General features: G+C 43.2%; 1 protein-coding gene across 1 annotated transcript; it reads right to left on the bottom strand.

Annotated features, from left to right (window-relative positions):
• Positions 1–6,112: 6,112 nt before the first annotated feature.
• Positions 6,113–22,866, bottom strand: LOC123016545 (serine protease 27-like). Its single transcript, XM_044417057.1, has 6 exons — positions 22,782–22,866; positions 12,615–12,641; positions 10,942–11,107; positions 9,180–9,451; positions 7,478–7,647; positions 6,113–6,424 (listed from the first exon to the last, which is right to left on the bottom strand). The coding sequence occupies exons 1-6, from the start codon at positions 22,864–22,866 to the stop codon at positions 6,113–6,115; spliced, it is 1,032 nt and encodes a 343-aa protein (XP_044272992.1).
• Between the last annotated feature and the right edge of the window lie 247 nt (positions 22,867–23,113).

Below are 23,113 nucleotides of genomic sequence, written 5' to 3'. Positions count from 1 at the left end.
GGATGTAATGAATCTTGCCATGAAATTAAGCTGGTTTTAATCATTTGGGTTGTAAACCCATGCCTACTTACCTGAAGTTAAGCTTCATTTTAGCTGAATAGTATGTCTGTTTGAACAGGCATGGAAAGGGTTATCCATTGGATGACTCAATAACCAAATACTCCAGTCTGGCTGGGGAGCATGCAAATATGGAAGTATGCTTCTTCCACAGGCACATCCACAACTGGGTGGGGAGCTGAGAGCACTGAGAAGTGTTCAAGTCACAGCCAGTTCAAACCGTGTTGCTAACCCAGATGAAGCATCAAAGCCAATGCACCCCCACCCTGCAAGGTCTGTAGTACTGAGGTGTTGCTTTGGCATCTCAGGCAGAAAATCCCATAAGTGGCTGTACCCCACCTGGTAGTAAAGACATAGTAATTCTAAATTATATAACCAATAAAGTGTACCTTCTTTTTGTCATCCACAATCAGCTGCCTGAAATACTCTGCCTACCGAGGAGATGATGGATTATATAGGAAGGGCTCCAGTGTACAGCTTCTGCTGCCTGCACTGTTGATTTAAACTACATTGCATTTTAACTATGTTTTTATGTTTTAAACTGTTCAGAAAGTTCATGAGCTGTGAATGGCATATCAAACCTGTTAAATAAATAAATACCATGAGGGCTGGACCTGGCCTAATTTGTGCATGTTGCAACCCTTCCACTATGTCCAAGTTCATCCTTCCGCAACCTGGTGCTCTCCAGATGTTTTTATCTACAATTCCATGAGCCCCCACTAGAACTTCCAATAGTCAGGGATTATGGGAGTTGAGGCTTAAAACATTTGAAAGATACCATACCAAGGAAAACTGACAGAGATGAAAATAAGGACACCCCTATATACGTTTCTCCTCTCCCTATCACTGAGAGAGTCATCTTTGTCTCACCTAGTGATATCACAAATTCTCATGCCTGTTGTATGCAGAGTTGCCAGGTTTTTAATTGGCCCATGCTGCTATGCTCTTCACTGCAGTACAATTGGCACAAAAATGTTTTCTGTGGCACAGAGCAGCAAGGTAAGTCTCACTGCTACAAAGCCACCTCTCTTAAAGGCTCAGCTGTTCAGGGAGGTTGAAAAGTTGGCAGTCCCAGTTGTCAATGTTCTTTTTTACTTGGCAATGGCCTACCATGCACTGTCTTCTGTAGCTGGGTGTGTTAGTAAGCCGATTGTAAGAGTTTCCGTTCTGTGGTCCATTTATTCCCACAGTGAAAAGAAAATTTCTCTATCTTAAATTATTTCTTTAAAGGTACATGCAGGTCCAGTTTCTGAAGTCAAATCAGGGACATAATGGGAAACTGCTTGCTAGGTGCCAGAACATAAGAACTTCCTGCTGCAGTCAGGGAGAGATGAGATGTCGAAGCCATTCATCCAGCTCTGCTGGGAAGGTTACATAATCAGGCCCCTTCCTCCATGCATTGCTGCCTTAGCAGCTATTGCATCACCATTCCATCAGACTGCACAGAGGGGGAGATGAGAAGTGGGTCCATTCTATTAACTTAGCTGAGAGACCAGCAAATGTTGGGTCTTCTTCTGAAAAAGATTTTCTTCCCCTGCTGTATTCATTCAGGGTTTCACTTTCTCTCTCTCTCTCTGTGGATGGATTTGCATGACATGACTGCCCCACCATGGCATGAGGCTTGCACCTGTTGTCTGCATGTGGAAGCACAAGGTGCCAACAGAAGATTGGGCACCTCATCCACTTCTTCCCAACTCCTGGTTTAGTCTTCCCACAAGTATCCAGGAGAACTTTTGCTCTCCTGCTAGCAGCTCTTTTGGTCTGCCGACACCACCAGCCCAAAACGAAACAGGTTGGTGGGAAGTTCCTGAAGTTCCATGGTAGGCACTGTTCAATTCTTCATTTAAATAATCTTTCACTGATGGACCAGCCACAATTTTATTCTTACAGTCTGGTTTAAAATATTTTAATTTTGCAATCTGAGTTTGCTTTCTTCTTTTATTGTTCACACTTAGGAATCCTCTTGGATGTACAGCAGTATAGACAAGTTGTAAATAAAAAGGTAAATTGTATTTGAAACGTGCACACGCACATGTACTCCATTTGCGTGGCAACACCAAGAAAGAACAATTGCCTTGATGATTAAATGTCCAAAACATTCCAGAACTAGCAACTGGTAGTTATTAGAAACACTAGTTTAATTTCCTTTGAAAAGAAATACACTCCTGGATTTCATAGACTGTTTAATGCCTTAAAAGTAGTACAATTACCTAGCAAGCAAAGATTTGCCATTTTTCTACTTCCAAAATACTTCAAGACATGAGTAGCTGATGCAGTGTGCTTGTCTGTTGTTGTTGAGACATTGCAATCATATCTTGCCTTTCCTCCTTTTGCTTGGGACCCAAAACAGCTTATAAAGTTCTCCTCCACTCCATTTTATCCTCACAACAACAAATCTATTAGGTAGGTTAGGCTAGGAGGCAGTGACTAGCCCAAAGTCACCCACTGGGTTTTATGGCTGAGTGGGAACTAAACACAGATCTGAATCCCAGTTCAGCACTCCTAACCAGTGCACCATGCTAGCTCTCAGTGGTGCTCAGTGGTTATGGAGATGAATACACTGAATTTGGTTCCTGTAAGATACACCCATATATTGCTGCAGGTGTCTGACCCAGTTCAATTACCACATGGGGTAGGGAGAATATTGATCCTTGACTGTAATGTTGATTCCTGACTGTTAATCTGAAAGAGAGTTTTTAAGGATGCTTAAGCAGCAGATATGCAATGCAATTTTGTTTGCCCAATGGGTATGAGTGGAATAAATTAGTGCATGAAGACATGTGCTTCCACTGATGTCAGTCTTATGCAGGGGAGTCAAGGATGATGTATAGAAATTCAGTAGATCTGTATCCTCTGCTGGCCTATAGCTAAGGTGTCCTTCTTTACAAAAAGCAGTCCTTTGTTCCAGTGCCCTCTATTTGAATAACTGGCCAGTCCAAATCTAGTTTGAAGACATGGAGACTTACATGGCAAGAGAAGCATGGGCTCCAAAGCACTCCATCAATTGTTAGCACCTGCACACCAGACTGAGATCACATGGCCAGTCTTCCCACTAGAGTGATATGCATTGTACCTTGATTTAAATTACAGTAATTGTTTCTATCTTTATGTCTATATATCTTGACTAGCATGTGCAACTATTATGCAATTTCCTAGCTCTCTTTTGTTCTCTTTTCAGAGGTGGCCAGTCTGCCTAGGCATACTAAGAGCTTGAGCCATTATCTATGATATCTTTACATTGACTCTCTGAGTTACCCTTTTAGTTTTATACCCATGTTGCAGTTGGAAGAGCTGAAGCAGAGAAACAGGAATTTTAATGATTCATGGTAGAAGAGCAGCTTCAATGGAAGGGAAGTGAACTTTTCCTGGCTCTCAGTTACTGTACTATGCCAGCTCCAAATGGGCTAGTCTCATGAACAAGCCTGTTGCTTGACTGAGGAAATGACCTTAACAGGACCACACAGATGTAAATCAAACATTCTGGAAGTTCTCACATGTCCAGTCATCTTCCATAAAGTATTTAATTTCTCAAGGATCATCCTAATGCTGGACAATTTGCATTCCTTCCTGCTACAGTTCTTGCCAGGTGCTCAAGCTAAGGATGTGTAAGAAAACTGACTGGAAGTGAGAAACGGATGGCTTGGCTCCATAGATTCTTTTCCACAACTCTGTACTGGCACTGACTTGATCTGATGCAAGCTGAGCCAGCAGGTAGACATCTGTTTTTACAATAAGCCACAACTTGCATTAAAAAAAGAAGAAGCTCGAGAAATGTGTGGAAAATTCAAGGCTTCACTCACAAATTGGGAGACTTTATGCAAATTGCAAAGCAGAGGTTTAAATGTTGCACAAAACTGAAATTAGCTTTTGGAAAATTCAAGGTCGGCAAGGTTGGTTGTGTCCCTCTGCATGGTGGCAGGAATGCTTCCATACTTCTCACAATAAAGCTACAACAAGATCAATGACTCAAATCTAATGAGCCAGCCACAATGGGCACACATTGTACTAGAGTTACATAGTACTTGGCACCAAATTTTGCAGAAGCTGGTAAGACAGAAACTCAGCCCAGTTTGTCAATCTCAGATGGAATTACTTTTGCAGTGTTACACATCCCTAGCTGAAACCTTTTCCCATCCCACTTTTGCAACTCATGAACCAGCATTGCCACCAAACTGGTGATAGCAAGACCTATTGGACTACTACTCCCAGCTTCTGCAGCCAGCATAGCTACTGGCTACACTGACTGGGGATGATGGGAGTACTTTCCAACACATCTGGAGAGCACAAGTTGTTGTATACTGTAGGGGGTGAAATTAGTATTTCCTGGAGCAGTAAAAGCAGCCAAATGTCTGTCCCTGAAATCTGTTTGCACCACTGACTTAGAAAAAAAATCACAATGGTGCAAACAAATACGTCATATGTAGCATTCCAAAAATTATTCGTGTCACAGAGTGTGGTGAAAAAAGACATTCAAAATTATCCACCTCCCACTGTCAAATATATGTGATCCCTCCTTCTCCCAGCAATATCAGTGCTTGACTCATTCTTTCAATCACTAATTTGGAATGCATAGAATGTGCTTAGTTGAAATAAAGTTTCAGACCTGAGGGTAAAACCTTCAGTACTTCCAAATTTTAAATCCAGGGAGTCACACCTGAATATTTTGAACCAGTGCAAGAAGTGATTGTAATATTTTGGTCCATGTATTTTGGGATATTCCTCTCTCCCCCACCCCATATATGTGTGTGTGTGTGTGTGTGTGTGTGTGTGTGTGTGAGAGAGAGAGAGAGAGAGAGAGAGAGAGAGAGAGAGAGAGAGAGAGAGAGAGAGAGAGAGAGATTTGATAATCTAGAGTATCACAACATATCTTGAATTTGGAACATTGACAGGTTTGGGGATTTCTCCACCTAAGTTTTGAATCACCTGGTACAAAACTAGTAACAACTCTATCTATCTATCTATCTATCTATCTATCTATCTATCTATCTATACACATATACACACACCCTTTTCCCTACCCAGTGTAAATTCATCCTTTGAGTTTGAAGAATAGATGTTACAACAAAACCAGACATGAGCTCTGTCCCCATATTTACTCCAATGACACTATTAGAGATCCTCATAATGTTAAGTATTAAGTATTAATGTTAAGTAATAATATTACAGCCCATCAAGTTTATATACCCGCCCATCCTCCAATGTGATTTGTACCCCCATTGCCAGCCATACCCTTCTACACAGGCAAACAGGTCAGTCCGTACAAAAAAGAGCAAATGGACACTAAACTGCAACCAGACATCACAAATCTGGCAATGCACAAAACCCATGGGGGAAACACTTCACCCTCCCAGGACTCTCTGGTCACTGGAGCAAATAACTTCAAAGGGGAATTAGGAAGGGAGACTGCTGAGTTATAAATCAACTTCAAGAGGTTCCAATCTATTGCCATAGGCCAGGACTGGAATGAAGGAATCTTCTCATACAGTATGTGTCAATTGTTTTGCCTAGTGCCAGCATGTTCCTGTTTTAAGCAGCCACTGCTATGCGAACAGCCACTCTCAATGCTTCCTGTATTTAATTTTCTTCTGAACTCACTGTTTGCAGTCTCCTGCCACACCCATGCATGAACTGTATACATTGCTGAAATTGTCACCACTTCATAATTGCGATCCATGAAAGCTTCTGCCAAAATAAATGTGTTAGTCTTTAAGGTGTCACAAGATGCTTTGTTGTTTTTGCTGCATAGCTACCCCCACTCCGGAAAGAGTTTAAATAATTGGCTTGTCTTGCATAGAAGTTCTTGAAATGCATCTCATGTAAGAGATAAACACTATTCTAAGAACCTTTTCCGACAATAAATAGAATGAGGGACCCTTTCTCCCACCCCTGTCAAAAATGGAGATCGTAAAAGCCAGGGTGTTTGGTTCAATGAATGATGAAGCTTTCCTGGGGACAGAAACAACTTCAGAGTCCGAGAGGTCAGTAGGAAGGTTGATGATACCTTTGAGTCTAAAACTCAATTCTTAAGAAGAGGTGCTCCTACTGTGCCCATTGGTTACATAAGAACCAAGACCCACACGGAGAACATCAGAAGGCTAGCAGTGAGGGAAGGGGCATGGCCAGGCAAGGAACCCCCAGGATGTTTTTGGCCTTTGCTGTCACGCCACCATTCCCGTGATTCACGGATGTGTGGGTCTTTGACGAATTCAATGTCTGGGATGTAGCTGCGGATCCAGTTTTGGTAGTACGTGAGGCGACTGTATACTCCAGGCCGGTTCTCAATGGCGCATCCTTCACCCCAGCTGACGATGCCAGCCAAGACCCAGGATTGGCCAACCAGACAAACCATGGGACCTCCAGAATCGCCCTGTGAGCCAAGAAGACAGACATGAACAATGGAGGAAATGCATGGTGGGGTTGCTATGCATCAGATGGCTTGTACTACAGTGCCGATAATACCCAGACAATATGGCCAATACTCCAACACATTTGGAAGGCATTAAGTTAGGGAAAGCTGGATTAAAGATTAGAGTGACAGTGGGAGAAGCTAAGGGTGACATTCTAGGCTTCAACTAGAAATGGATGAATCTGACTAATTTGCTTTCTCCTGGATTAAGGAGAAATATATATATCATATGTATACGTATATGCATATGAGCTGCTTTCCACCCCAGATATGAAGAAATTGGTGTATTTTGCTGTCTTATAACAAAAAAACTGATTGAAACAAAACTCACCCTTCTGCACTAGCCAAAAACAGTTATGCCCTGTCTCTTGTACAAGGAACCTATCAGAAAAAAATGAGGTGGTGGCTCTAACCCAGCAGTAACTTTTATGAACTAAGCACCCAGGTTGTTCTGGGGGGGTTGAAAATGGGCAAAGAATGGGAGGAGGCAGAGCCCTTCCCTTGTGCAATTCCTGACCACATGGCAAGGCATTGGGAGAGACCAGCAACCCAGTTGCGTAGCCTTTCAGCAGCAGGAGTTCCCTGAGGATAGAGCCTGGAAGTTACTGAAAAGAAAGGGTTTGGGGGAGGAGTCCCTGGTTCAGGTTCTGCAGGCATTCTTAATATTCCCAGAGGCTAATCTTCCAACTCTCTAGAGGGTTTCTGGAGTTACTTCATCTTGCAGCTGCAAAGCACCCATAAAGAACTACTTTGCAAAGAGACAGTATGGTGTTCCAGAGCCTGAGGGCAAGAAGGGAAGAGCCAGCTCACAACACAGGGAGGCACTGAGCAAGCCAGCCATGGCATCTCCCCTCTGTCCTCCCTGTCCACTCTGTAGACTTGACCAGTGTGAAGTGCATGTGAAAAAGCAGGCTGCTGTGGTGAAGAAGAGGAGCACCTCCAAGGGACTCTTGCTGTGGTGTGGGCTCTCATCCAGCGTCCACCCCTTGACACCAACCCCATATGCATGCTAACCTTGCAGGCATCCTTCCTGCCCTCTGCGTAGCCAGCACAGATCATATCGTCCTTGATAACCCGTGGGGTCAGTCCATCACCCATGTTGGTGCGGTAGAGCTCACTGCAGGTCCTTGAGTCGATGATGGGCACCTTCAACTTCTGGAGGGTTTGTGGGGAGGGAAGGTTGACTGCAAGGATAACACACCACTGAAGCAGCTCTTTCTAAAACCCACCCTCTAGGGCCCCACCCACACACAGGATGCCTGTGCCGTTCAACCCCTCCATCCCATAGTTTCCCCAGAACAACACAGACACATGCATGCATGTTTCCCCCTGCCTCTTCACTTTACTGCCTTGTTCTCTGACTACCTTTCATTTTCCTTGGTCATTCATGACTTCACCCAAAGGTTCTCCTCTCCCCTGGCTCCTTAATTCACTCCATAATTTCCAGGTCAGAGAATAAGGCTCTGCCCCCATGCATCTTTGGAGAGGAAAAAAGGCTGACAGCTTCCAGCAAGCCCAGCATGACATGTTGGCTGGGGCATGCTCAGAGCTGCAGACTTTTTTTTCCTTTCTCAACATGCACAGGATTATACCCTAAGACAATCTGGCAGGCTTGAACCTCAGCACCCCTCCTATCTAGAATGAAACCTTCATCACTTCCCTGTCACAACCGGGGGCAGGACAAGGAAAAGCTCAGATGGAGAAACTGCCAAATCCAACAGTCTGCTGGCATGTTTTTGTTTTATTTGGGAGGTGTGTGTTTCCCCCCCTCCCTCCTTTTCCTTCTCCGGGATGTGTACAGTCCACACTACTACCATCACTGGCTCTGGAGATCTGACTGTGGAATGGGAACATTTTAAATCTCATGAATCCAAAATCTTCCCCAGTATGGCTGCTTTTCCTTTTATTGCTGACCAAGTACCAATGGCCCAGCAACAGGATAGTGGAGATTTCTGTTTCCACACCAAGGAATTGTGTGGGGAGCGCCTTTTCTGCATTCAGAATAGCCTCTCTAGAATCACGTACATTTTAAATGACTGATATGCTTTATCTCTCCTCCTCCTCCATCTTTTAACATTGTGAAATAATATGGAGTAGATCAGACAGTCATACTTAGAGTAGACCCATTGAAATAAATAGGACATAAGTTCCACTGAATTTAATAAGTCTACTCTAGATATGACTAAGTCTGAATTCAACCTTTATCTCTCTTTCTGGAAACACACACCTGCTCTGCAGTACTGCAGAAGCCTTACTCCACCTCATGTATAATTTGCACAATTCTCCATGCTTACACCTGAAATTCTCCATCTGATTGATTGATTGATTGATTGATTTCCTGCCTGCCTGCCTTTCTGTTTTTGGGGGTGTTCAGCTTGGGTTTCAGCCTAAGGGTTATATTCTTGTGGTGGGTGAGGCCAAATACAAAATGGGTGGGCTGAAAAATACCACAAAATGGCAGTCTATCTGAGTTTAAAGGTCTTATGTACGTGAGATATCTCAAGTCGTTTTATAATGGGGGAGGGGGAACACACGGACTGCACAAAAGCCAAGAGACTGTCAAACTGCCAATCATTTGGATTCAGCTCATAGGGACAGGCTAAGGGTATAGAGCCAGGTGGGCAACCACAAAAGCCAAACTGGGAACCCCAGGAGGGCTGGATTTGGTCCTAGGCCTGTATTTCTACAGCGCTACTCTGGCTTCCTCCACACGTACCTGAATGCCGCAGGTTTCCCCAGCCAGTGACCCAGCACACTTTCCCTGGAGGGAACTTCACAGAGGCATCAGGCAGGCAAATGGGAAGGATGAGGTCAGAATAGTGCACCCTCCTGGACAGCTGCACCAGGGCAATGTCCCCACTGCTGGTCTGGCCCTCATAGATGGGGTTTACGATGACCTGCTGAACTCCCAAGCAACATGCCTGCGGGCCCGGATTGGACAGCTGCGTAACCCCCAGGAGGACCTGGTACTGGGAGAGATCCCTGAACCTGGAAACACAACAAAGAAAGTGGGGCTGGGTGAAAGAGGGGTCCTGGAGGATGAAGGCTTTAGGCAGGCAATACGGGTGTCTTCCTTGGACACAAGGCTTGGAGAGCACTTGGAAATGTCTGCTTAAGCATCACTCAGTGTCAGAAACAAATGGTATGTGGGAACCCCAGAAGCTACTTAAGATCAGCTCAGAACTATGTTCTGACTAGTACATTAGAATGCAGTTTAATGACAGTTTTAAAATCTCACCCCAGGATCCATTTTCAATTTCTGAGCCGTTTAACCAGTGTTGTGTTCACAATGTGACTGGAACCCACTTTACCTTGCTTTCGGCACAAAGTTAAAAAAAATAATAATCTTTAGTATTTGTTTTTAGATTGGACTTGGTTTGCTGCTGGCTTATTGTTTTACTGGTTGTTGTTGTTGGTTGGTTGTGTTTATTCATTCTGTTCTATGTATTTGTTTTATTTATATTGTATTTTAATCGTATTTGTTTTTGGTTTCAGTTTGCTATTCTTATTTATTCTTATTTGTATTTTAGATTGCACTGTGAGCCACTCAGAGAGTCTTTGGCTATGGGGTGGCATACAAATGTGATAAATAAATAAATGCTGCCATGTCTGTTTTGCTAGCTGGCAAGAAATTTTCTCAGCATCATTGCCAGCACCAGAAATATTGTGTGTGAATACTGGATGGAGGACCTTTTCTGACCTGAAGCTCTGCAGACACTATGATCAACATGCTGGAAGATGACAGCAAGGGAAAGGACCTCCTCAATGGTGACCCTCCAATAATGGGAAGCTCTCTTTACTTGAGGCAGCAACACTGCAATTTTTTCAGTTGCCACTTCCAGGCATTTAAGTGGCACATGATGGGATGCTGATGCCAGCTGTTTTTATCTGTATCTGTTAAAAGTGTGATAACTGTTGGACTGCATCTCTCCTAGGCAGCATCTAGGGATGGCACAGAATATTTCAGATGCCCAGAATCCGAACTCCATCCTTCTTCTCTCCCTACTTGAAGCCAGCATGAAAACAACTGCACATGCTGTTCTTGAAGGTCAGGAAAGTGTTCCAAACGTTGTATATGAAAAATGGTAAACTGTATTTCACAATCTTTTCTTCATGGGTTCCAATATTTGTGAACCACCCTGAAAGTTTCAGCTATTACTGAAGGCTGGTGGCTCCTATGTCCCCGGGGTGATGTATCCATTCCAGGTTTTAGTCTGAACCTTTAAGGTGCTATCCATGGTGCTGAATGCTATCCCTCAAATAAGTTCAGCAGCATGAAGATCTCCTTGAAAGTTCAGACTTAATTATGGACGTTGGAGTCTGAGCTTGAGCCTCAGGTGTCAGCTACTGGGTGGTAGGAAGGAGGAGGAGGAGGAGAAGGAGAAGGAGAAGGAGGGGAGGGGAGGGGAGCGAGTATGTGAAGTCAGGAGGCATCTGCTGACCAGGGTCTCTCATCCCACCCTCTGGACTGTACTCACTGGTAGAAGCAGTGTGCTGCTGTGATCACCCACTCTTCTGAGATGAGCGACCCTCCGCATACATGCCTTTGATTCAGCTGTAAGCTGATCTGCCAGGGGAATTCTCCAGGCACAGTGTCTTTCCCCTTCACAATTCGGTTGAGGCTGATGAGGGGCCTCCCACAGGCTGCAAAGAAGAGCAGAGATTCATCTGAATGGATTTGGGCAAAGGGGTCAAGATGAGGTGCACCCAGGTCACATGGATTCTAATCAAGACTGTGGCACAGGTTCTTTTGTCTCTGCCCCATTGCCAGCTTGGTACTTGTCTGCTTGCTTTAATGCTGCGTTGAAACATCCCTGCCATTCACACCAAGATCATTGCTACCCCTGGAGAGATAAAATCAAGCTGAGTGCTATAACTCACTCTTCTGCTGGCAGGAAAATGCTGTGTCAAGAATGAGTGATTGCTCCGATGCGGAAACCAACAAGAATTTCTACTGCCAAGCAAAAATGCTGTTTGGAAGGAGCCAGGGCATGTAGCCAAGCGGAGTTCCACTGAACAGCCTCCTTTGCGGCTGAGCATTTTGACCTCACTGGAGGCCAGCATCCTGATTCATTGCCACAGACTGTGTGCCTCAACATGAAATTTGAAAAATCCTCAGTTAAATTAGAGTCGGGCCCTGATAATAACTTTCAGCCAAAGTTGAACTGGGGGGCTGAGCTGCAAAATGGAGAGAGAAACTGCCTCTCTTCTTTCATGCTTCTGGTTAGTGGAAATTTCAAGGGCTCTGGAACAAGCATCATTGCCACTGTCTCAGCTCTGCCCTGCTGGCAACTGCCATTTTGGGTTCACCGTGAGCTTTTCTACATGAATCCAGGGTTTCATGGATTTCTCTTGGAGTAGCGAACCACAACGCTTTCAGTTTTGTTGCAGCATGGGGACTGCTTTTCTACTTCATAACCTCTAGGTGGAGCTGTGTTCTAGTGGAGCAGTGCAAATACACTGAGAAGAAGAGTGGCATTTTCCACTCTGTTTTAATTTAATAACTCACTTCCCTGGTATAAAAAACAGGGGTGGGGGGAACTGCTGTAGAACAGAACAGAAACTGGAGTATCATGATGTCAGCCCATAAACACAGTTTGGTTTTTTAGTTGCAATGTCATGCCCAACCATCATGACCCCATGGACAACATTCCTTCAGGCTCTCCTGTTCTCCACCATCCCTTGGAGTCCACCCAAGCTCACACTCACTGCCACAGTGACTCCATCTAGCCACCTCATCCTCTGTCATCCCCTTCTCCTTTTGCTGTCAATCGTTCCCACCATCAGGGTATAAACACAGTAAGTATTCATAAACATACAACAACATTTTTGTGCAGAAAAGCTCTAGGATACTCTGGAACAGGGACACATAACACATTGCCTTGGTGAGTCCTTATCCTTAAAGCTCACTCTTCAATACCCAGGATGCACTTTCAACAGCCTGCAAGGGGGACTGAGCAGGTTGCAAAATTGGCAGGGCCATTCTAGTCTGGCAATAAAAAGATAAAGATTTGAAATATGGCAAAATATCATGCAAAGAAGAAAGCAGAAGTAGTGCATTCACCTAATGTGACAAAAGAGCTGTGGCCCTATCAGGAAAAGGATAGACCTAGAGGGGAGGAAAAAGACTTTGCAGAAAACATACACTTACCTCTGGTTGCCTGGGCCTCTTGCACACCTGGAAGAGCAGAGAAAAGTAAGAGGATGTCCAGCAACATGGCCATGAGTTTCACTGGGTCTAAAAGTCCTGAGCTTTTCGTCCCATTCAGTCACATGGTACCTTCACATCACATGGCAGTTTTGTTTTATCTCAGAGCAACCTTTTTGGATGGGAACACATCCTTGGGAAAAACAAAAAGCATTTTCCCCAGATATCTCAATACCCACTGCAGGAAGCTGCCTGCAGGTGTGTATAACTCCGTGGAATCACGGGGAAAGCTCTGGCACTCATCATCATTCCTCACCTGACTGCTTCTCCTAATAAACACTTTCGGGGAATGTTTCAGAATCTTTCTCCAAAAGAAAACAGCCAGACCTTTGCCAGTCTGAACAAAGGTGCAAGTTGCATGTATGTATCAAATTTGCAATGGATCAAACTTTTCATATCATTACTATTATTTAAATATATTCATAAAACTGCAAGTCAGGCAGACAGATTCAAATATGAATGAGGCAGGAATCCAATGGAGAAGCTCCTTTTCTTGAACCCTTGAGCAAAAGTTTCCTCCTGCCACGTACATATTCCAGATTATTGGGAGGATCCCTTCTCCTTCAAGCTCAAAAATGTCAGCCCAGACATATGTCTTGGTTCGTCTTTAGTGGAAAGAGGAGTAGCAATTATCCAGGATTAAGGAGCAGGAAGCAGGGCAGTTGTCATGTGGACCATGTCTGGTTCTAGCAATTCCTGAGGTGGGGCAGCTAAACTGAATGCAAGTCGAACCCATCTCTTCATCCTGACAACCCACATAAATCCGTGCCTCCCGACCACCAGTCACAATTAGGAAACAACAGAGTGGTGTTCCACTCTGTCTGGATTATCAACCTCTCCTTGTCCAGCCTAATCAGACCAGCTTCTCCTTGTGTACTGTGGCATTATAATTTCTTTTCCAGTCAAATTGCTGGTGCCCTCTTCAAAACTAATTTAGCAAAACCATCATTTACTTTCTCCCACTTGCCTGCCAACGCCCTGAAACCCAATTATAACATTATCAGAATCAGCTCAAGAAAGTATTACGGCACCTCTTGTATTGACATTAATGACCTTTCTTTGTTGGCACTCAGCTGGTGCAGGCTTGCTAAGATGATATCACTGCCCTCATTAATTTTTTTTTTTTTTTAAGGGAGGAGAAACAAACTCTCTGAGCCACACATTTTTCCTTACACTTGAGTTCATCTGAGGTCATAGGTAGAGAGGCCCAGTTAACTCTCACAGCTGAATCCATGCTTGCTGGCTCAACACAAATCTGGTTGCTCTTAGCCAGAGGCCAGCACAAGGTAGCTTTCTGGATGATATTGGAGTGAATTGCAAAGCAAACTTACGAGAGTCTCTGATTCCCAAATGTTTAACAGTGGCAATCACAAAGAGGAGAGGTAACTAGGATGGTGACTTAAACATTCACCTCTTAAAAAAGAATTTATGTATCACCAAAAGGAGAACAGTTTGCATGCTATTTGCCTATGCTAACTGAACTGCACAGAAGCCCAGTTAGAAATAATTACTAGACATGCAATGGAAATTTATCTTGCCAGAGTGGGGAACATTGACTTGGTGACCAGATGAATTATGTCCTTCTCTGCTCAGTCAAGGACTGATGTTGAAACCCAGAATATAGAAGAGCATCAAGTCCACACCCCTGCTCAATACAGAATTTCAAGTTAAAGCAAGGACATTTCTCACTTTCTTATGCTGTTCATCTCTCTAGAATAATAGAATAATACAGTTGGAAGGGGCCTAGAAGGCCATTGGGTCCAATCCCCTGCTCAGTGCAGGACTCAGCTCTCCCATCCAGATTCTAACCAGGCCAACCTTGCTTTGCTTTCAAGATTAGGCAGGATCAGATATTCAGGCTATACTAGACACAGTTCAGACAGCTGTTCAATTAGAGGACCCCTCCTTCAAACAGAACACTACCCCCCATAAAGTGGGCCATAGGGCCATCCCACACATTGCCATCAGGTAGCATAGGGGAACAGATATGGCCTTTCTTTCTTAGCTCCTAAAAGCCAGAAGTGTGTTCATTGGCATGGAGCCAGAGGTCCTGAAGCCATTCCCTGCCTCTGGAGGTGAGCAACCATCGGCATTGTGTTGTTTTCAGTGCCTGCTGAAGATACCTCTGTTCCATGAAGGCTTCCTTGCTGATCACCCACAGTTGATGACAACACCTCATGTTGCAGTTGCTATGTGCCATCAAGTTATCGCCAACTTAGGGCAACTCTAGGAATAAAAGCCCCTCCAAGTGTCCTATCCATGATGGCCCTTCTCATGTTCTGTTTTTCATGTTACTTTGTTTTTATTACTTAATCTGTTTGTTTGGGTTGTTCACCACTCTGGAATCTGCTTAGACATTGAGCAATATAAAAATAAATATTTGTGTACCGTTTCATATCTAAACAGATTACAATGAACAAGCCAACGAACACACCTGGTAAATAGGCTTCAGACTAGATCCAAGCTTCCCAGATTCAGGGAACTGTTTCCAATGTAACACCACTGATGTCTACTCTAGAATCCCAGCATCTTGCCAAAAATTCTGGGATACATTCTAAGGGACACACAGCCAAGTATTCTGTCTTTAGCTGCTGCACAGTCTTGCAAAACAAGAACAAACCTGGAATGCCCTTGCAACTGTGCCTGGCAGGGGAAAATCAGTAATGGTGAGCATACTGTCATTTCTGCAACTTGTCTACACTGCATGCCTTTTCCCCATAGAACCCCTGATAAGCTTCCAGTTAAAAATCATTAGAATAAAGGGAGATATTTTTTTGAGCTATTTAAGCTAAATTACTTTTGAAAAGCCATTTAAGTGAATTAGCCATCACCACTTCCTGCAGCAATGAGTTCCACAGGTTGACTATGCATTGTGTGTCTGGGCAGTGGGTCATATTCTCCATCATGTTATTTGGAGTGGAATGCTTCCTACTTACAATTGCTCTCACACTACCCCACTAACATGTAGATCTTCTGCCTAGGTACTTGCATAGTTATCTACCAAACTATCCCACTGGAAGGAAGCCTCCAGCCTTAATACATTATCACACATTTATGTAAATAGTAATTTACATATTACCAGAGTAGCATGGGAACAATCACAGGGCAGTAACCTTGCTGTCAAAGGTAACATGGAAAAGAGACCAAAGGCTGTTTGCTGCATTTTGTACACCTTTGTTTTTCTTTCACATGTCTGTGCCATGCATGATAGGCTGTGCTATCATCATATCTGTGGATGATAGGCCACACTATCCTCATATCATCTATGAACAGCCAATCTATGACCATCGGCTTACAGGACAGAGGTATCAGAAGGCTTGGAGAAATCCCAGGGTTTGCAGAAGTGTCAGATGCCTTAGAAAAAATCCTGAACATTGGAATGGGGCGAGGGGGAGACTACAAAAGCCTGCTGAGGACTGAACATGCCCAATGGCCTCAGAATGCTGTCTATTGAAAGTAAAAAGAGATCTGGGGGAGAAAAGGTGAGAGAGATGGATGGAGCATCCTGGAAAGGAAGAAAGCTGGCTTGTTGGGACCCTGAATTAGGGATGGGCAGACTAGCCATGTTCATACTTGCCCAGATTCTTGGAACATCATCCTAATGCCCATCTGTCCCTCAGTTTTCATGAGCACTTGCTAGCATTTGATTTTCCTGAATGAGCAAATTGAAGCTGAGAAATGATGCAAACTTTGAGCATTTTCCCAAGTTATTTGATTAGTTTGAAAGTCACCTGTTAGCTTTGTGCTTTCTGAGCAGTCATTGCAATAAATAACAATGATAAAATAATGCAATTAAAATAATGGTAAACAGAGTAAAATCACAATAAATGTAATTGAAAATAAAACATAAAACCAGTACCATTGGTATAAACAGTCTAAATGGTGCCCTAGGTGCACCAAAAAAGAAAAGTTTTTTTTCAGCTGCCTGAAACCCAACAAGGAAGGTGCCTGGTGAATGCTCACTGGTACAGCATTCCATACTTAGGATGCCACCACAGGAAAGGCCCTGCTCCTTAACTTTAAAAAAAGCTCACCTTTCCCCCATAGACCAAAGCATGAAACTGCACATTTAAAAAAAATGCACCTGAAATTTCACTCTGCTTTCTCTCTGAAATGTTCTCAAGTTTCATACAGCAGCACAGTCAAGAAGCTGCAGGCAACATTTCTATTTAAATAGCAGTTATTATTGTTAAATGGGAATCTATACATATATGCTTGCATGCAAAAATGCTATGCAAATTAGTGTCCTCTTTTTAGGTGTTCTTCATACATGGTCACCCGATTAACTTTCTCCTTACAAGGAGTATTGACATGAAGGAGCGTTCTGAGGCAGAGACTGCTGCCTGCACTCTCTTGTCCCACCTCTGCTTTCCAGCTGCTCATTCTGCTACAAGTACAGACCAGGCCTAAGGTGCTGGCCCCCAGATTCTATGGCCCCAAGGCCCAACCAAGATGGAAGTATTTCAGAAGCTAGGTGCAGGTTTGAGAACTAGTGTGCAGTGTGTCAGTCTAGGACCAGAGAGATCAAGGTGGAAGGGTCTACTCAGAGAGGAGCCCTGGGTGATCTCAGGCTCTCTCCCCACCTAGCCTACTCCTGTGATGTTACTCAGGTCCAAAAGGGACAAGGCTCCTGAACCTTTAGTAGCTTGCTGGACAGTGGCTGAAGTTCTGCTTTATGTAATAGGCTGTAGGCCTGCCCTTCTGGTCACTCTTATCTACTTCCCAAGGTCCTTCTGAAGATAAAGCAGGAGGGTAGGGGGACAACTTCGTGTACTTTACTGACTGCCTTGGAGGCTCAGAGGGATAAAAATAAAAGCATAAATTTCTCTGCACTTGGATGAGCAGAGATAGAAGTGCTTGGCATGTAACAATCTACAATTAGGATATCGGGGAACGCAAACCAGATAATGTGATTTCAAGGGCATTGAAAGGGATCTCTGCAAAACCACAACCACATGCAAATAGTCAGCTGAGATTAAAAGGTGAGATGAAAAAATTGAAAAGTGAGAGGCAGTCAACAAAACCCAGAAACTACCATAATAAGACATGAAGGAAGGCAGTATGATTTAATGTCTGTGAGAAGAAGGAACGGTTCAGAAAATATGTCCTGGAGGAGTGTTATAAAACAGTCTAAAGAGAACATTGACTGAGCTGATGAAAATGACGGCTTGTAAAATGAATTGTCAAATCCCAGAGATCTTAAAACAATCCAGGAAGGCAGAAAGGTAGATGAACTGGCAACATGTACTCTCTTGCTCTCGCTCCCTCTCTCCCTCTCTCCCTCTCCCCCTCACACACACACACACACACACACGTACGTACGTATGGGGGGGGGGGTAGAAACACAATGGCCAGTTATTTGCAGGTGAAAAGAGATGTGAATCCGGGCCCTACAGAATCAGGGGATTCTGGAGAAGGAATGGAAAACTGGAGGGAAATCAAACCAATAAAAGCTTGGCATAGCTCTTTCCTTCAGCAGAAAGATAAATGCTCTCCACTGTGTTTTCAAAACTGGAACCATCTGGTTCAAATTTGTGCATACAATGAGGTAATGTGGACTTCAAGACTCAGTCAAATGAAATTTATATATGTTCACATAAATGTTTAGGTCTAGACCTGGAGTTTGGAAAGAATCCTGGGTTAGGGTGAATACAAAGATGCTTGATTAAAAACAGTCAAGTGCTATCTTCCAATCACGGGTCCATCCAGCCTAGTATCACCTGCACCAGCCTTCCCAACAATGCATGCTCCAGTTGAGGAACTGCTCACACTATCCTCAGTTAGCATGAGCACTGGCTGGGATGTTGGAAATTGTAGTCCAACACTTCTGAATAACATTCATTGGGAAGGCTGGTCCACCCTGGGGATGGATGAATCTGCCAGTTTCAGTTTCTCTCAGTTTTTCATTTTGCCAATCTTCCACTGAGTTCATTTTAAATTATGAATCTTAAACACAGTTTCTCCTGAACTTTGAGAATTTTTTAATGGCTGCATGAAAATTCATAAGCATTTTTGTTCATATGCCCTACATTCATAAGCATTACATTTCACATGAATTTTTGCATGCCTTTTGCTGAATGTCTATTTCCATCCCAAGCTGTTTTCTTAATGCCTTTTTCTGTAACTATACATTTTAGGATACACTTTTGGATTGGAGAACTGCACTGAATTCAGTGGTGACCATTTGGTAAGATAACTGCATTTTGATTCATCTAATTCTTCAAAGGTGCAGAATCATGGCAGGGTTTGCACCTAGTACCTTTCATATACAAAGCATCTTCTCTACTATGAAGATGCAGTTTTTCCCATGATCTTCCAAGCTCCATTTGTGTAGCACTGGCTACATTTTAGATATTCACACTGAATACACAAGACCTGCTGGAGAAAGGTCACATTTTCAGTTCTGTTTTCCAGTCTTGAGCCGATAAATTCTGTGGAAAATCTGGGCTGGCTGGCAGATCAAAGTCTGACAAATTCTCTCATACTCATCACATAATAGCTTTACATAACAGTCCCAGAAGTTGAGATGAAGGCTGCCACCCCACTGAAGAAATATTAGTTCATTAACCACAGGGGCAATTAATTAAATTTTCATGGGGGATTTTTCCATGGAAAAGAAGCATCCTTTTTTGCAGTACTTTCATGTGTCACAGCAGACTATCATCCTAGAGGGGACAGGCCCTGTTCTTCATTCCCCCCCCCCCCCTACACACACACAGAGAGAGAGAGAGAGAGAGAGAGCGCGCGCGCAAGCGCAAGCTCAGAGAAAAAGTGCAGAGAGATTAATCCAACTATATCAGGACAACTGCAATGTTTTGAATTAATTTAGCTGATGAACACAGCACACCTACATTTTGTGCATGTGTGTTTCATATGTGGTCATATTGCACGATGGGTTTTGTAGTTTTAGGAGCACATAAGGTTGCTTTGTGTCTGTGAGTTCTTCATGTGAAAGCTCTAAATGCAAATTAGAGTACACAGAAGTACACCCGGGCATTGCAGGATGTTTGAGGGAGGCAAATATCAGCACCAGTGAGCTTTTCTGAACACTGCTCAAGAATTCTGGGTGCTCACTGCACAGGGTAGTGACCCCCCCAATGATCCTCTGGGACCTTCCTTCTTTCAGTATGAAGCTGCACTGTGTAAGTACATATGTTGGGTGTAAGCCTCTTGTCATACTTCCCAAACACGTGATTTGTTGGAATCATGGCCATCAGAGACAGCTACAGAGGAGCATCTGGATAATGGGAGCATTGGGGCAAGTCTGGCTGATGTAGCCCTGCAAACTTCTCTCATGTTCATCTAATCTTAATGAGTGAGAGGGCTGGTCGACCATTCCTGTAGGAACACACTAAAAGCCTATTTGACTCCATGACTACCTGGAGAAAGGTGCTGCATGGTTCTGTTTGCCTTCCCAGTGATTACCTTTGTAACTTCAGGCAATATCAGCAAGCTCAGGCATACACTTTGCCCCTCACACCTTCTCTCATGTAAAAGAAAACAGTGCCATGTCCCAATATTACACTTACTGCTTTGTTAGGCACTGGCGTGGGAACTGAGGTGTAACCGTGCCATGTGCCTTACGTGCTCTAAACAAGTCTTGTGTGATGCATGGCATATCATCTCCCACTTCCACTCCAGCAATGGAACTTGGCAATAGATGCCTTCCCCCCATCACTCCTTTCCTTGCTGGGTGGGGGCTATGTTCAGTTTTATCAGGACCATAGCCAGGAAGTGTTAAACTTCCCTTCTCCATACATGGTATTTCTAAAAGGAATCAACTCTCCATGCCCACCTACAGGAAGGTTTGTCTGTGTATGAGGAACTGACACCATTGTAAGCCACACTATTAACATAACTTTGAGAACTTTAGTCTTCCTATGTGATTCCTGTTTTACTCCCTTTGATGTATGTGTTGTTATTTTCTAGTGTGAATGAAACAAGCTGCCATTTTTCAGGGTTCAGCTCCCACCTCAAAGTCTTTAGAAGTTAAAATCTCAGAGTCAAACCAGATGTCATTTTATGTGCATCCTTTCATTTTTCTTCTTTTTATAATGGAGCAAAAACCAGGTTTGGGTGGAGATTGGTGGGAAAATGGCATCTGGAGGAAGGACCCCCCCACACCTTTTCAGGGCCCAGAACACCAGGGAGTACATAATGTACCAGTTCAGACACTGCAGCTTCTGGGGTGTGTTTTGAACTGAGAGTTCTTGTACTGTAGATAGCCCAATCTATAGATAGAATTGTAATACACAATTATCACCACCACCACCATTATTTAACCAAAAGAACAGTCACATTTCTGGCTTCTAAACTGGCAGAAGAGAGTAAACTGCAAAGGAAAATGAAGGTGGGGGGGAACCTTAGTAGAGCCTTTGACAATGCATATTTTATTATTATAGTATGGGAGGATAGCTTAGCCGAAGATCTTTGCTATTGAAATGGAGTGGCGTGACTGTGCCCAATTTTTTAAAAATTTATTTTTTAAAGGGTGTGTGCATTTCATTTCAAAGGAGTTAGAACTAACTGAGAGAATACACATGAATAGCAAAGTTACTGAAACCCTTTCTTATTCTTGTAACTCCTTTTTGAGCCTGTTGCATGGCATTTTCACTGATCTCCATATATCAGATGATGAAAATTGAGAAAATACTCAGCTGTGCATTTTGGGTTAAGGGACATAAAAGAGGAAATGTACCACCAAAAAGAGAAAAGTAAATACAGAGCAGAGCAAAAAGAGGTCAGGAGGAGAAATAGGTCTGAGAAGAGAAAAAAATCAAGGAAAACATCTAAGGATGGAAATTTATGAATCAATATTCTGATTTTAACTGAAATGTTAAACAGATAACTTCCTGCTGCACAAAAGTGTAAGTAAATTAAGAATAGACCTGAGGGATGAGAATTTTTGCAGAATAGTAGAACTGAGCCTGTGGGGAGAATATTTTTTGTACAAGTTTTAAAAAATCCAGGCATAAGCATAGGCTTAACACAAGCTGGGCAAGGTAATACACTGAAAACTGATTAATTCTACAGAATGGAAGACTAGAGGGTAATGATGGAAGGGGTGCTAGCAGCATTGCAAATTCTTCAGAATGCCTGACTTGGGCTTACACTGTCCAAACCTAACTTTTTTCTGGATATTAGAGAAAGGAGATAGGGCTCCTCATGAGTAATACCTTTAAGATGTGTTGCTGATGAGGACCTTCTCCAAATGCTTTCCTCTAAGAAGAAGAAATTGGCTTTCCCTTAGAAGGAGGGACATTCTGGTGGTAGCACCAGAATTACCTCAGGAAGGCCATCAATATTCTTATCTGACTTCTTTTTCTTTTCTTTTTAAATTCCAGGCATTTTAAAAACTAGCTGTTTTGGTAATAGCATTGCATTATATACACTTGATTCTTGTTTTTGCATTGTTTTATGGTACTCAAAATGCACTTTGAAATTTTGTGTTTCAAGGTTGTTTAGAAAGGTGGAAGGAAGAAAAGAGGCAGTAAAAATGAATGTTCAAAAGTTAAAAAGGAGAAGCTAAGGCATATGACAATCTTATACTGGGTCAGATTAGTGGGTAGTGTAACTCGGCACTGCATATTGTCAATTGAAAAATTGTCAATTGTTTTCAAAGGCCTTTGCACATTTCTGCCACATTTGACACCTGAGTCCCTCCAATAGAAGATATCAAGGATTGAACACAAGATCTTTTACAGGACAAACATACCATGGACATATGGGCCCTCCAGAATGCATTTTTTAAGAGAAAAGCACCTTTTCCTTTTTCTGCATGCCTATCTGTTGAAAGGAGAACACCACAACTATATCCTTGCATTCATAGAAAAAGAGCAAAAGCAGAGGCAGAGATAGAGATAGATTTCTGAGCTTCATGCCTCCATCTTGTAGACCTGAAAACATAACTGTGGATTCACAGCTGCTAACCAATGCTATAGTATTACCATAGCATGCTGCTTCTCCCATAAAATAGCAATAGAATACAGGCATCATTTCCATCTCAATTTAGTCTTGAGATGGACTAAAGTGTCCATCTTCAGCAGTCATTAACACTCAGCAGTCATTAACACTCACACAAATATACAACAAAATGACATACTTCCTTACCCATTAATGCAAGCAAGAGCATAAGTAGGTGGGCTTCTCTGGTAGCTACCAGACCTTGTTTTTTGACCACTTGCCATTCCACCATGATAGGCACTGCTAGTGCCAGTAGCCAAATAACCAAGTGGGATGAATCCGTAGCTTTCCAAATAAGTGATATGAAAGTAATTGGAAACTGTTGACAGAAAACCAATGATCAGAGATAGGAGTCACCTTGCTTATATGCCTGTCTGTGGAAGCTGGGTTGGGTGCTGGTCTAGAATGTTGACCAACAAGTTCAGCAGATGTTGACATATGTCTTTCCTTCATTTGTCGCTTCATCCTGCTGTGGCCAA

The sequence above is a fragment of the Varanus komodoensis genome, unplaced genomic scaffold (assembly GCF_004798865.1).
Source record: "Varanus komodoensis strain SLA01 unplaced genomic scaffold, ASM479886v1 scaffold86, whole genome shotgun sequence".
In the NCBI taxonomy this organism is placed as follows: domain Eukaryota; kingdom Metazoa; phylum Chordata; class Lepidosauria; order Squamata; family Varanidae; genus Varanus; species Varanus komodoensis.
The sequence above is the reverse complement of the archived record's forward strand: the minus strand, read 5'-3'. Positions and strand labels throughout refer to the sequence as shown.